At 72.6% G+C, this 11,402-nt stretch overlaps 1 protein-coding gene across 5 annotated transcripts; it reads right to left on the reverse strand.

Moving 5' to 3' along the window:
* Positions 1–173: 173 nt before the first annotated feature.
* On the reverse strand, positions 174–10,215 carry ANKZF1 (ankyrin repeat and zinc finger peptidyl tRNA hydrolase 1). 5 transcript variants are annotated; one of them, XM_075932908.2, is made up of 16 exons: positions 10,066–10,215; positions 9,013–9,152; positions 7,655–7,764; positions 6,980–7,082; positions 6,094–6,272; positions 5,729–5,844; positions 5,342–5,495; positions 4,478–4,700; positions 4,224–4,325; positions 3,869–4,024; positions 3,570–3,683; positions 1,892–2,171; positions 1,095–1,206; positions 674–841; positions 491–561; positions 174–360 (listed from the first exon to the last, which is right to left on the reverse strand). In XM_075932908.2, the coding sequence occupies exons 2-16, from the start codon at positions 9,137–9,139 to the stop codon at positions 240–242; spliced, it is 2,136 nt and encodes a 711-aa protein (XP_075789023.2). In that variant the 5' UTR covers positions 9,140–9,152; positions 10,066–10,215; the 3' UTR covers positions 174–239. The 5 variants fall into 5 exon arrangements, with proteins under 5 accessions (XP_075789023.2, XP_075789024.2, XP_089635723.1 ...); XM_075932909.2 differs by having other exon boundaries at positions 10,127–10,205; XM_089779597.1 differs by lacking the exon at positions 10,066–10,215 and having other exon boundaries at positions 9,013–9,581.
* Positions 10,216–11,402: the final 1,187 nt, after the last annotated feature.

The raw sequence follows: 11,402 nt of genomic DNA on the forward strand, positions 1-11,402 counted from the left end.
GGGCAGGAGTCGGGGGCTGCTGTCCCGGGGCCGGTTTGGCATGGGGAGGTGCACACAGGAGTCGGAGCCCTCGGGCGCAGCACCGGCTTCCCCGCCTCTGGGCCCAGCTCCATGGCCCCCAAGGAGCCGAAGCAGTGACCCTGGGGTGCTGCTGCCCAGGGCCTGGGGTGCACCCTTCCCCGTGCCATGGTCCCCTCCCCTCCCCTCGGCCAGAGGCACAGGGCTCAGCCGCGGCGGTGCTAGGGGGGGCCGGGCCGGCCCCGGCGGTGCGCCTGCAGGCAGGCCGTGGAGCAGAAGGAGCAGTCGAGGTAGTGGAAGGGGATCCGGCCCAGCAGCGACTCCCCACACTGCCAGCAGCGCCTGCACAAAGCACAAGGTACAGCGTGGGCTGGGGCGCGGAGCCTGCCTGGCCCCCCAGGTCCCTGCTCCCCCGCAGACTGGGCCTTGCCCCCTTCCCGCCCGCAGCAGGGGCAGCGCCCAGCGCCCTCACCTGGGGTTGGCCAGCATCGCGCTGGCCTCCGGCGGCTGGGCAGCCAGTCTCCGCTCGGCAGCCAGGGCCCTCTGGGGAGCAGAGAGACGGAGCTCAGTGCGGGGGAGAGCCAGGCAGCCCCCGGCCCGGCTGAGTCGCAGCTCCAGGCTCGCAGCCCCCAGGGACGGGCCGCCCAGGCCTCACCTTCTCCCGGTCCGGCAGGGCTGCAAAGCGCCGCTTCTCCTCCTGCTCCTCCGCCAGCCGCTGCTGCTGCTCCCTCAGCTCCTGCGCCTGCTGCTTCCGCTGCGCTTTCTGCGCCCGCTGCTTCTCCAGCCGCTTGGCCTCCATCTCCGCCGTCAGGGGCCCGGGCACCTGGGCAGGGGCGGGCCGGGAGTCACGGGCAGAGCCGCCCCCGGCAGCAGGCTGCGCTGGGCCAGGGGCTGGTTCCTCGTGGCTGCTGCGGGGCAGCAACACCGCGGCTCCATCTGGCTCGCCGGCCTGCCTCCCCCCAGGGCCACGGGCCCTTCCTGGCACCCCCCAGGGCTGAGCAGGGCCCCACGGGGGGAGGGCAGGGGTGCAGCGCGGGGCAGAGCTCCGGGGGCGGGTAGCAGCAGGTGGCACCCACCTGGGCCCGCCCGTAGTCGTACTGGGCCGGGTGCTCCCCCATGTACTTGCGGAAGGCGGCGCGGGTCGGCTTGTCGGCGGAGACGCAGTACGGGGGCCGCTCCCGCCGGTCCCTAGGAGCCAAGCAGAGCAGCTCAGAGCCCCTGCCCCACAACAGCCGGGCCCCTAGGGCTGCGTCGTCCTGGGGAGACTCGGGCCCCTCCCAAGGGCTGGGCCCGCGGGGGGCAGGGCGCTCGGCGACTGGAGCAATGCAGGAACAGGCAGCTCCCCGTGGGGCCCGGCCCAGCCCAACACCAGGGCCCGGGGAGCCGTGGGGCGTGCGACCAGGGCGCGGGGGTGGACCGGAAGCTGGGGGCTTGCCCAGGGTGGCCGCTTCCCCCGCCCCAAGGAGACTCGCCCCATGGGCACGAGGGGAGGGCACTGGCCCTGAGCAGTGCAGGAACGCCCCTCCCCCCCGGGGCCAGGCGGTGCCCTGCTGGGCGCGTACCTGAGCGTGTCCCCCCCTCCCCGGCGGTGCCCTGCTGGGCGCGTACCTGAGCGTCTCCCCCCCCCCGGCGGTGCCCTGCTGGGTGCGTACCTGAGCGTGTCCCCCCCCCCGGCGGTGCCCTGCTGGGCGCGTACCTGAGCGTCTCCCCCCCCCGGCGGTGCCCTGCTGGGTGCGTACCTGAGCGTCTCCCCCCCCCCGGCGGTGCCCTGCTGGGTGCGTACCTGAGCGTCTCCCCCCCCCCGGCGGTGCCCTGCTGGGTGCGTACCTGAGCGTGTCCCCCCCTCCCCGGCGGTGCCCTGCTGGGCGCGTACCTGAGCGCAGGGTCGGCCCCGGCCTCCAGCAACAGTCTCACGGCCGCCCCCTGGCCTGCGGCTGCCGCCACATGCAGCAGTGTGGAGCCCTCCCCGTCCACAGGCGCGCGGAGCAGGGAGAGCAGCCATGGGGCCGGCCCCTCCCCCTGCGGCTGGCCGTGGGGCTCGCTGCTGGCTGGGGGCGCCCCGCTCTGCACCGTGCCCAGCAGGCGCTGCAGCGTCCCCGCGGCCCCCGTCCTGCAGGCCGTGAAGAGGGCGTCCCGGAGCTGGTCCCGCGGAGCTGCGGGGAGGGAAGGACGGAGCTCGGCAGGGAACCCGGCAGCGCCACGGCCCTGCCCAGGGCGCCCCCGCAGCACGAGCCTGATGCCCCCGAGCCACAGGGGCACCTGCCAGCGCCTGCCCCTCGGGTCATTAGTGGCCACCCGGCTCCTCCTTTAACCCGCTGACGTCCCTCCCGGAGCCACCCGCAGCCCCACCAGGCCGGGAAGGCCTCGGCTCCAGGGCCCTTCCCTGCCCCCCGGCTCCTCCTTTAACCCGCTGACGTCCCTCCCGGAGCCACCCGCAGCCCCACCGGGCCGGGAAGGCCTCGGCTCCAGGGCCCTTCCCTGCCCCCCGGCTCCTCCTTTAACCCGCTGACGTCCCTCCCGGAGCCACCCGCAGCCCCACCGGGCCGGGAAGGCCTCGGCTCCAGGGCCCTTCCCTGCCCCCCGGCTCCTCCTTTAACCCGCTGACGTCCCTCCCGGAGCCACCCGCAGCCCCACCGGGCCGGGAAGGCCTCGGCTCCAGGGCCCTTCCCTGCCCCCCGGCTCCTCCTTTAACCCGCTGACGTCCCTCCCGGAGCCACCCGCAGCCCCACCGGGCCGGGAAGGCCTCGGCTCCAGGGCCCTTCCCTGCCCCCCGGCTCCTCCTTTAACCCGCTGACGTCCCTCCCGGCGCCACCCGCAGCCCCACCAGGCCGGGAAGGCCTCGGCTCCAGGGCCCTTCCCTGCCCCCCGGCTCCTCCTTTAACCCGCTGACGTCCCTCCCGGAGCCACCCGCAGCCCCACCGGGCCGGGAAGGCCTCGGCTCCAGGGCCCTTCCCTGCCCCCCAGCTCCTCCTTTAACCCGCTGACGTCCCTCCCGGCGCCACCCGCAGCCCCTCCGGGCCGGGAAGGCCTCGGCTCCAGGGCCCTTCCCTGCCCCCCGGCTCCTCCTTTAACCCGCTGACGTCCCTCCCGGCGCCACCCGCAGCCCCTCCGGGCCGGGAAGGCCTCGGCTCCAGGGCCCTTCCCTGCCCCCCGGCTCCTCCTTTAACCCGCTGACGTCCCTCCCGGCGCCACCCGCAGCCCCACCAGGCCGGGAAGGCCTCGGCTCCAGGGCCCTTCCCTGCCCCCCGGCTCCTCCTTTAACCCGCTGACGTCCCTCCCGGAGCCACCCGCAGCCCCACCAGGCCGGGAAGGCCTCGGCTCCAGGGCCCTTCCCTGCCCCCCGGCTCCTCCTTTAACCCGCTGACGTCCCTCCCGGCACCACCCGCAGCCCCACCAGGCCGGGAAGGCCTGCAGCGTGCCAGACCAGGGTCTTCCCGCTGGCCCCACAGTCCCTGCTCCCCCCTGCCCGTTCTGTGCAGCTGGCCTCCCCAACCGCCCCTTGCGCCAGCAGCAGGGGAGGAGCAGCCCCAGCACAGCCCGGCCCCACTCACCTCCTGCCACCCAGGGAACAGGCCCCTCCTGGGGGTCCACCGCCGGCTCCGCCCCTGGCTGTGGCAGTGAGCCCTCGGGCTCGCTGTGGCCTCCTGGCCCCTCAGCACGGGCCCCTGCTCCGGGAAGGGAGGAAGAGGGCTAGAAACCCGTCCCGGGCAGACCCGTCCCCCAGCCCTGCCAGCAAAGGCCTTGTCCCGGAGGAGAAAGGCGCCCGGTTAGCCCCCCAGCCGGGGCTCCCCGCAAGCTGGCCTGGCAGGGCCACCAGCAGCACCCGGCCCAGGGCGCCCCCCGGTCTCACCTCTCTCCACTTTGTCTCTCTTCTTCCTCCTCTTGCGGCTTCGCTTGGGCATCACCTCGAATTCCCGGAGCTGCAGGGTCCCCAGCGTCACCTCCACGGTCTCCAGCTCCCCAGCCTGGCTCTCCTCCTCCTCCTCCTCCTCGTCCTGCCCCGGGGCTTCAGGGAGACGGGAGGGAGCTGGGCTGGGCCCACAGCAGCCATGGGTCGGCCCCAGTGCTCTCTGCCCTGCCCCGCCCCCGCAGGCTGTTCCCTGCCGCCTGCTGTGGCACTGGGCCCAGTGCTAGGCCCCATCCCCCGCAGTCCACGGAAACCCCCATGGGGGGGCAAGTCAGCCAGTGGCCCCCCCTCCACTCACTGCTGCCGGTGCCCTGCTGAGGCTCTTCCACAGGCCCACGTGGTTCTTTCCTCCAGCCCTTCCGGGGGGAGCCTGCGAGATCCGCCGGCGCCGTGTCCTTCCCTGTGGGACAGGAGCCTCGTGTCCGTGGGCTGCCGCACCCCAGCCCAGGGGGCCGGGGGCAGGAGAGGGCGCACAGCCACCACCGCCCCTGGGGGAGGCACCCGCTGCCCCCCAGGAACTCTGACGTAGGCAGAGCCCCCCCCAGCTCTCACCGAACACCTGCAGGGTGGCCAGGGCCACGTGCACTCGCAGCAGCTCCCTGAGGGTGGCCCTGCGGGTGCTGAAGGGGATGTTGCAGACCCGGGGGTCGTCCTTGCGCAGAGGGGGGGTCCTGCCACCGAAGAGCAGGGCCCGGCTGCCACGCGGGGCCCGCAGGAAGATGCGCTGGGCTCCCTGCAGATGCTGCGCCCAGCTGGCCAGCAGGTCCTGGACGTCCTGGGGGGAGGGGAGGGGAGGGGTCACCGCTGGCTCCCATGCGGCTGGGGGGCTGGGGTACGCCGGCAGCAGGCCGCTCGCTGCACCCGGAATAGCGCGGTGCAAGCACAGAGCCCCGGGCTGCCTGCCGGCACCGGCCCCAGCGGCGAGAGCCGTCAGCCTCCAGGCCGGCTTGGGGGGGGCAGCGGCCGGGTCTCTCTGCAGAGGGGGCAATGCCCAGGGGACGAGAGGCTCCGAGGGGAGCTGTGGCGAGAGAGCTGGGAAGAGGGCGGCTGAGGGTTGAGAGCAGGCTGGCCGTGGCGGGGGAGGGCGCGGCTCTGCAGTCCAGCCCAGCCCCGCAGCAGGACCCTGCACCCCAGGCCCAGCGCCCCCCAGAACACACAAGCCTGGGACACGCGTGGGAGGCCCGGCCCGGTCTGGGCGGGGGGGGGGGGAAGAGAGAGGGCATCCCAAGCACAGGGCTGCCCCACGGGTGCCCCACCCCAAGCAGGGGGCTGTGGAAACCTGGCGGCATCCCCACGGGCGGGAAGCCCCGTCCCAGCCCTGCAGCCAGGCCCCGCGCGCCGCCTCTCCCCACCCCTACGCACCCTGCCCAGCCTCTGCCGCCCCAGGACTCCCGCGAGGCAGCGGCCTGGGCCCACCTTGAGCAGCGCTGCCTCGTTGTAGCGCCGCAGCGAGGCGCCGGCGGATCTGGGCAGGGAGGCCTGGCCCTGGGCGTCGCGCAGCCCCTGCGCCGTGCCCCGCCGGGCACGCACTGTGTAGCGGTGGAAGGTCTTGTGCACCAGCACCTCCGGCCTGGGAAAGAGACCCCTGAGCAGCGGGCACGGGCACCCAGGGCGAGAGCGGCCTGGGCTCTGGCCCCGGCCCCGGAGCCCCGCTCACGAACAGCCAGAGCGCTGGGGCACAGGCGACGGCTCCGGAGTGCCACGTAGCTGGGGGAGGGGGCGATGCCGTCGGGGCCAGCTCTGGGCAAGGGCCCATATCCCCACGTGGCCTTGCCAAGGCGCCAGAGCCAGCCACGGACTCACCCCCTGAAGACGGCTCCCGCGAAGTGCCCCCCGCCTGTCATCAGGATCACCCAGCAGGTGCCCGCGCCCAGGCTCCGCAGCGATGCCACCAGCTCCGCCTGCTGCTCACCGCTGCCCTGGCACACGGACACCCCTGTCAGCAGCCCAGCGCCCCACCACGGGCACAGGCATCGTGGGGGGAGGGGCAGCCTGGGGCTCACCCAGGTGGCAGGGGCTCATCAGGTGGTTCTGCCCACGTGCGCTGGGCTGGGCCTGCCCCCCACGCCCCTGGGCAAGGATAAACCCAGCCGACTTGGCTATTGGAACAGCCAGATCCCGGCAGGCCCGGGGCCCGGGGCCAGGGGGCCCCGCCCCGCCTTGCTTGCCTTGGTGCTCAGCACACAGCGGTAGGCGGAGAGCAGCTGGCCCTGGGAGTTGCGCAGCAGGACCCTAGCCGAGCGGGTGCCCAGGGGGTGGCTCTGCCGGCTGCTCCCTGGAGGCGGATCAGACTCCTGGCTGGAACCGGAGCCCTCGGAATCGGAGCCGGAGATGCTGGAGACGTCACCTGCAAACCAGGCCCGGGTGAGGCCACAGCGCCGAGGAAGGACACGTCCGAGAAGGACGAGCAGGGACCAGGGTCACAGAGCCACCTGCTCCAAACCCCAGCTGGAGACCCAGCCATCCCCCAAGAGCCCTCGCCTCCGCTCGCCCCCAGCCCGTAGGCCACGTGCAGCCCACTGGGCAGAGGCTGGGGAGGGAGAGTGCCGCATGACGGGGTGCTGGGGGGGAGACGCGAGTGTTTGGGGAGAGACACCTGCAGGACGTGAGGTCCTCACAGAGGTGTCCCCCACAGCCTGGTCCCACAGGCCAGGCCAGAGCCAGCTAGGACCTGCCTTGCCACAGCCAGGGACAGGCAGCTGCTGGGCTGCAGGGCAGTGGGACGGGTGCTCAGGCTTCTCCTGCGGCCCTCGGCCCTGAGGAAGGGCTGCTGTGAGGGGGGCCCTGGCCGAAAGCTCCGCTAATTCGGCACCTCTCCACCCAAAGGGGTCCCCTTCGGAGGCCACCCCCAGGCTCAGCGGCCGGAGAACTGATCGTCCAGCGGGCAAGACCAACGCAGCTGGCTGCCGCCTCCAGTGGCGGTGATGGGCACAGGCGGGGCGGGAGGAAGGGACGCTCCAGCTTACCCCACAGCCCGAGCACAGCGCCGGCGGGCGGCCCCTGGAGAACGTGGCTGCTGACACCGAGGGGCGCGCCCACAACAGCAGCCCTCACCTGCGCGGGTCTTCTCCTCGAACTCCTCGGCCGCCAGCGCCCGGCGCCCCCGCAACCGCTGCTTCAGGTTGAAGCGGTGCCAGTCCAGGCGGTAATGCTCCGTCTGGGAAGGAGGGGATGAGACGGGGCACCCAGAGCCACGTTCTCCCCAGCCCGGATGGAAGGAAGGGCCACGCCCCAGGACTGGCCAGGAGAGGCCCCTTAGCGATACCAGCCAGCCGGGACTTGGGGGTCAGCAGAACCTGCCTTGTATCCCACGGTCCCTGGGGGAGCTAGTGCCCACTACTGCCAGGTCCCATCCTGCCCCGGGCCGCACGGACCTGGCACCAGCTTCCGAGAGCCGGCCTGACCCCCGAGCCCAGCCGGTAACGTGGCTATGCTGGAGCACCCAGACCTGCCCAACCGCAGGGCCCTGGAGCCTCAGGAATGCACTTGACAGGCTTCAAATAGAACACATGGCAGCCTCCCTCATCCTGATGGAGACTACAAGGCCCAGCATGCAACTCTCAGCCTTGTGCCCGGGGCTCAGCCCAGTGTGGAGCCCTGCGTCTCGAGCCTGCTCGTCTCCGGGCTCCTCTGTGTATCCCCGTCACGGCCGCAGCGCGCCATGGCCCACGTGCCAGCCATCCCCCTGCCCTGCCCAGCACGCGCCCAGCTCAGCCACGCTTCACCCACCTGCTCCTCCCTGCTGTCAAACGCCTGTGAGCAGGCTGCGCAGCACATCCGGTCCGATATCTCCGGGGTGCCTCGGGCTCTCTCCTGCCCCCCGACCACAGCAGCCTTCTCTGAAAGAGGGAGCGGAGCTCAGGGAAGGTATGCCCCTTCTCTTGGAGAGGGGCAGAGGGCCGCTGGCCAGACAGGTAACTCCCACGCATGGTTACTGCAAAGGGGACGGAGTCAGGACGCTAGACTCTGTCTGGACTTGCCACTGCCTTGATGCATGGCCCTGGGGAAGTTACTGTACCTCCGGACTGCCATTTCCCCACCTGTCACACAGGGACAATACTGACCAACTCGACAGCTTATTAAAACCAATAAGCGAAAGTTCTCCTTCACACAGCGCATAGTAAACCTGTGGAACTCCTTGCCAGAGGAGGCTGTGAAGGCTAGGACTATAAGGGTATGTCTAAACTACATGGCTCCGTAGATTTGTTTGTTTGGCAAAGGGAAATGAAGCAGCGATTTAAATAATCGCGGCTTCATTAAAATTTACATGGCTGCCGCGCTGAGCAGCTGTTTGTCGGCTCAGCGCTAGTCTGGACGCTCCCCTGTCGAAATGAAAGCCTTTTATCGACATCCCCAGTAAACCTCATCCTACGAGGCATAACGGGGAGGTCGATAAAGGGCTTTCAGATCGGCGCGGAGCATCCAGACTAGCGCGCTGAGCCGACAAACAGCTGATCAGCTGTTTGTCGGCTCAGCGTGGCAGCCATGTAAATTTAAATGAAGCTGCGATTATTTAAATCGCGGCTTCATTTCCCTTTGCCGATCCGTCTAATCTACATGGCTCCGTGGATGGAGCTATGTAGTCTAGACACACCCTAAGAGTTTAAAGAGAAGCTAGATAATTTCATGGAGGTTAGGTCCATAAAAGGCTATTAGCCAGGGGATAAATTGGTGTCCTTGGCCTCTGTCTGTCAGAGGCTGGAGAGGGATGGCAGGAGACAAATCTCTTGATCATTGTCTTCGGTCCACCCCCTCTGGGGCACCTGGTGCTGGCCACTGTGGGCAGACAGGAGACTGGGCTAGATGGACCTTTGGGCTGACCCAGTCCGGCCATTCTCCTGTTCTTATGGCAGGCGTAGTTGGAAGTGTGAAGTGTTTTGTGCTCCTTGGGCTGAAGGCTCTTGACTGGGGAAAAGCATCTCCCAAGCAGAGCCCCTCCCCTCGAGCTGATCGGAAGGAGGGGTCCCCACCGTGCCCGGAAGGATGGGGTACTTCCTAAGGCGGGACTGACTCTGGGTGCCCTCCCGCCTGCCCTCCACGAAGCCCCGTGGCTGGCTCCAAGCAGCTGGCTGGCTTTCAGACACTACCTTGTGTCTCGGTATCGGAGCCCGTGGACGGCCCGGCCTCTGACCAGGCGCTGACCAGGGCGAGTCCATGCAGGAAGGCGGGGTCCTGGGCAGCCTCCCACACAGACCGGACCTCAGGCGGCTGCATTGCTCCCAGCAGGCTGTGAAGGAGCGAGAGTGAGGAGCAGAAACCCCGGGCAGGCGCCCTCAGCCTTGGCACCCACGGCCCTGGGCAGCAGCGCCAAGGCTCTTGGCATCACGCCCTGGGGCCAGCTGCTCCCGCGCAGGCAGTGGCAGGGGCCACCAGGCCCTCATGGCCCCCCGGCAGGGCCAGGCCGCTGCCTTTGGAGGGGACGGTCCCGCAGCCGGGTGGCCGAGCGCCTGGTCAGCCTGCCACGGGCTGCGCCTCGGCCACCTCCCCCGCCCGGCGCCCGGCGCTGCTCTTGCCAACAGGCCGCGAGTCGGGCTCTGTGCCCGGAGACCGGGACTCTGGCGCCAGGCTGGGCGGGGGGCTGGGGCGCCACGTTCCCCGCCCCCCCGGGTCCCCCCCATTCCCTGCCACGCCGCCCCCTGGCTCCCTCCATTCCCCGCCCCCCCAGGTCCCCCCCATTCCCTGCCATGCCGCCCCCCGGCCCCCTCCGTTCCCCGCCCCCCGAACCCCCCATTCCCTGCCACGCCGCCCCCCGCCCCCGTTCCCTGCCACCGCCCCCCGCCCCCCGTTCCCTGCCATGCCGCCCCCCGGCCCCCTCCGTTCCCGCCCCCCCCGGAACCCCCCATTCCCTGCCATGCCGCCCCCCGCCCCCCTGTTCCCCGCCCCCCCAGGTCCCCCCCATTCCCTGCCATGCCGCCCCCCCAGCCCCCTCCCTTCCCCGCCCCCCGGCCCCCTCCATTCCCTGCCCCCCCAGGTCCCCCCCATTCCCTGCCACGCCGCCCCCCGCCCCCCCGTTCCCTGCCCCCCCCAGGTCCCCCCCATTCCCTGCCACGCCGCCCCCCGCCCCCCGGGCAACGCCTGGCAACTGGCGCGGGGGGGGGGTGTTCGCGGGCGGGGGGCTCGGAGGGGCGGGGCGAGCTCACCGGGCCCCGCCCCCCGGGCTGAGTCTCGCTGCGGGCCCCCGGCCGCGAGGGCGGCGCTCACCCGGCCCCGGGCAGGAAGCAGGCAGCGCTCTTCTCCCCGAGCCGCGACACGCGCCTGACGTCACATCCGCCCCTCTACGGGGCGCCGTCGAGGACAATCCCGTAGCCCCGCCCCTCCGTTGCGCAACCCCCTCGGATTGGCCCGCGAGGCCCCTCCCGCACGCCCCGATTGGCCGCCGGAGCCGCCCGTTCTGAAGGGGCGGGACGAGGCAGGCAGCGGCCCGGCCTGGCGCAGGAGCGAGCGGCTGGGGCCGGTTACCGGGGAGACCGGGCAGGTGAGGGGGGGGTCGGCGAGCGGGGGGCGGGGCGAGTTTCTCCTGGGGGGGCTGCCCGGGGCCCCCCCCGGCCTGTCCCCCCCGACTCGCTCTCCCCCCCCCCGGCCTGTCCCCCCCCCGACTCGCTCTCCCCCCCCCCCCCCCCCGGCCTGTCCCCCCCCCCGACTCGCTCTCCCCCCCCCCCGGCCTGTCCCCCCCCCGACTCGCTCTCCCCCCCCCCCCGGCCTGTCCCCCCCCCCCCCCCCCCCCGACTCGCTCTCCCCCCCCGGCCTGTCCCCTCCCCCCGACTCGCTCTCCCCCCCCCCGGCCTGTCCCCCCCCCGACTCGCTCTCCCCCCCCCCGGCCTGTCCCCCCCCCGACTCGCTCTCCCCCCCCCCCCCCCGGCCTGTCCCCCCCGACTCGCTCTCCCCCCCCCGGCCTGTCCCCCCCGACTCGCTCTCCCCCCGACACGCTCCCCCCCCCCCCCCGACACGCTCTCCCCCCCCCCCCCCCCCCCGACTCGCTCCCCCCCCCCCCGACTCGCTCTCCCCCCCCCCGGCCGGTCCCCCCCGACTCGCTCTCCCCCCCCCCGGCCGGTCCCCCCCCCCCGACTCGCTCTCCCCCCCCGGCCTGTCCCCCCCGACTCGCTCTCCCCCCCCCCGGCCTGTCCCCCCCGACTCGCTCTCCCCCCCCGCCTCCCTCTCCCCCCCCCCGCCTGTCCCCCCCGACTCGCTCTCCCCCCCCCCCCGGCCTGTCCCCCCCGACTCGCTCTCCCCCCCCCCCGCCTGTCCCCCCCGACTCGCTCTCCCCCCCCGGCCTGTCCCCCCCCGACTCGCTCTCCCCCCCCCCCGGCCTGTCCCCCCCCGACTCGCTCTCCCCCCCCCCGTGGCCTGTCCCCCCCGGACTCGCTCTCCCCCCCCCCCCGGCCTGTCCCCCCCCCAGACTCGCCCCCCCCCCCGTGGCCTGTCCCCCCCCCCGACTCGCTCCCCCCCCCCCGGCCTGTCCCCCCCCCGACTCGCTCTC

Source organism: Pelodiscus sinensis, chromosome 7 (genome assembly GCF_052426305.1).
Source record: "Pelodiscus sinensis isolate ZL-2025 chromosome 7, ASM5242630v1, whole genome shotgun sequence".
Taxonomy (NCBI): domain Eukaryota; kingdom Metazoa; phylum Chordata; order Testudines; family Trionychidae; genus Pelodiscus; species Pelodiscus sinensis.

Bases quoted from the DNA above. Each gene is read 5' to 3' on its own strand.
- ANKZF1 (XM_075932908.2), bottom strand. From the start codon at position 9,139: ATGCAGCCGCCTGAGGTCCGGTCTGTGTGGGAGGCTGCCCAGGACCCC. The intron at 6,273-6,979 runs GTGAGGGCTGCT...CCTGGTTTGCAG, and splicing joins CGAGGAGAAGACCCGCGCAG to GTGACGTCTCCAGCATCTCC. The intron at 1,207-1,891 runs GTACGCGCCCAG...CTTGGCTCCTAG, and splicing joins GGGGCCGACCCTGCGCTCAG to GGACCGGCGGGAGCGGCCCC.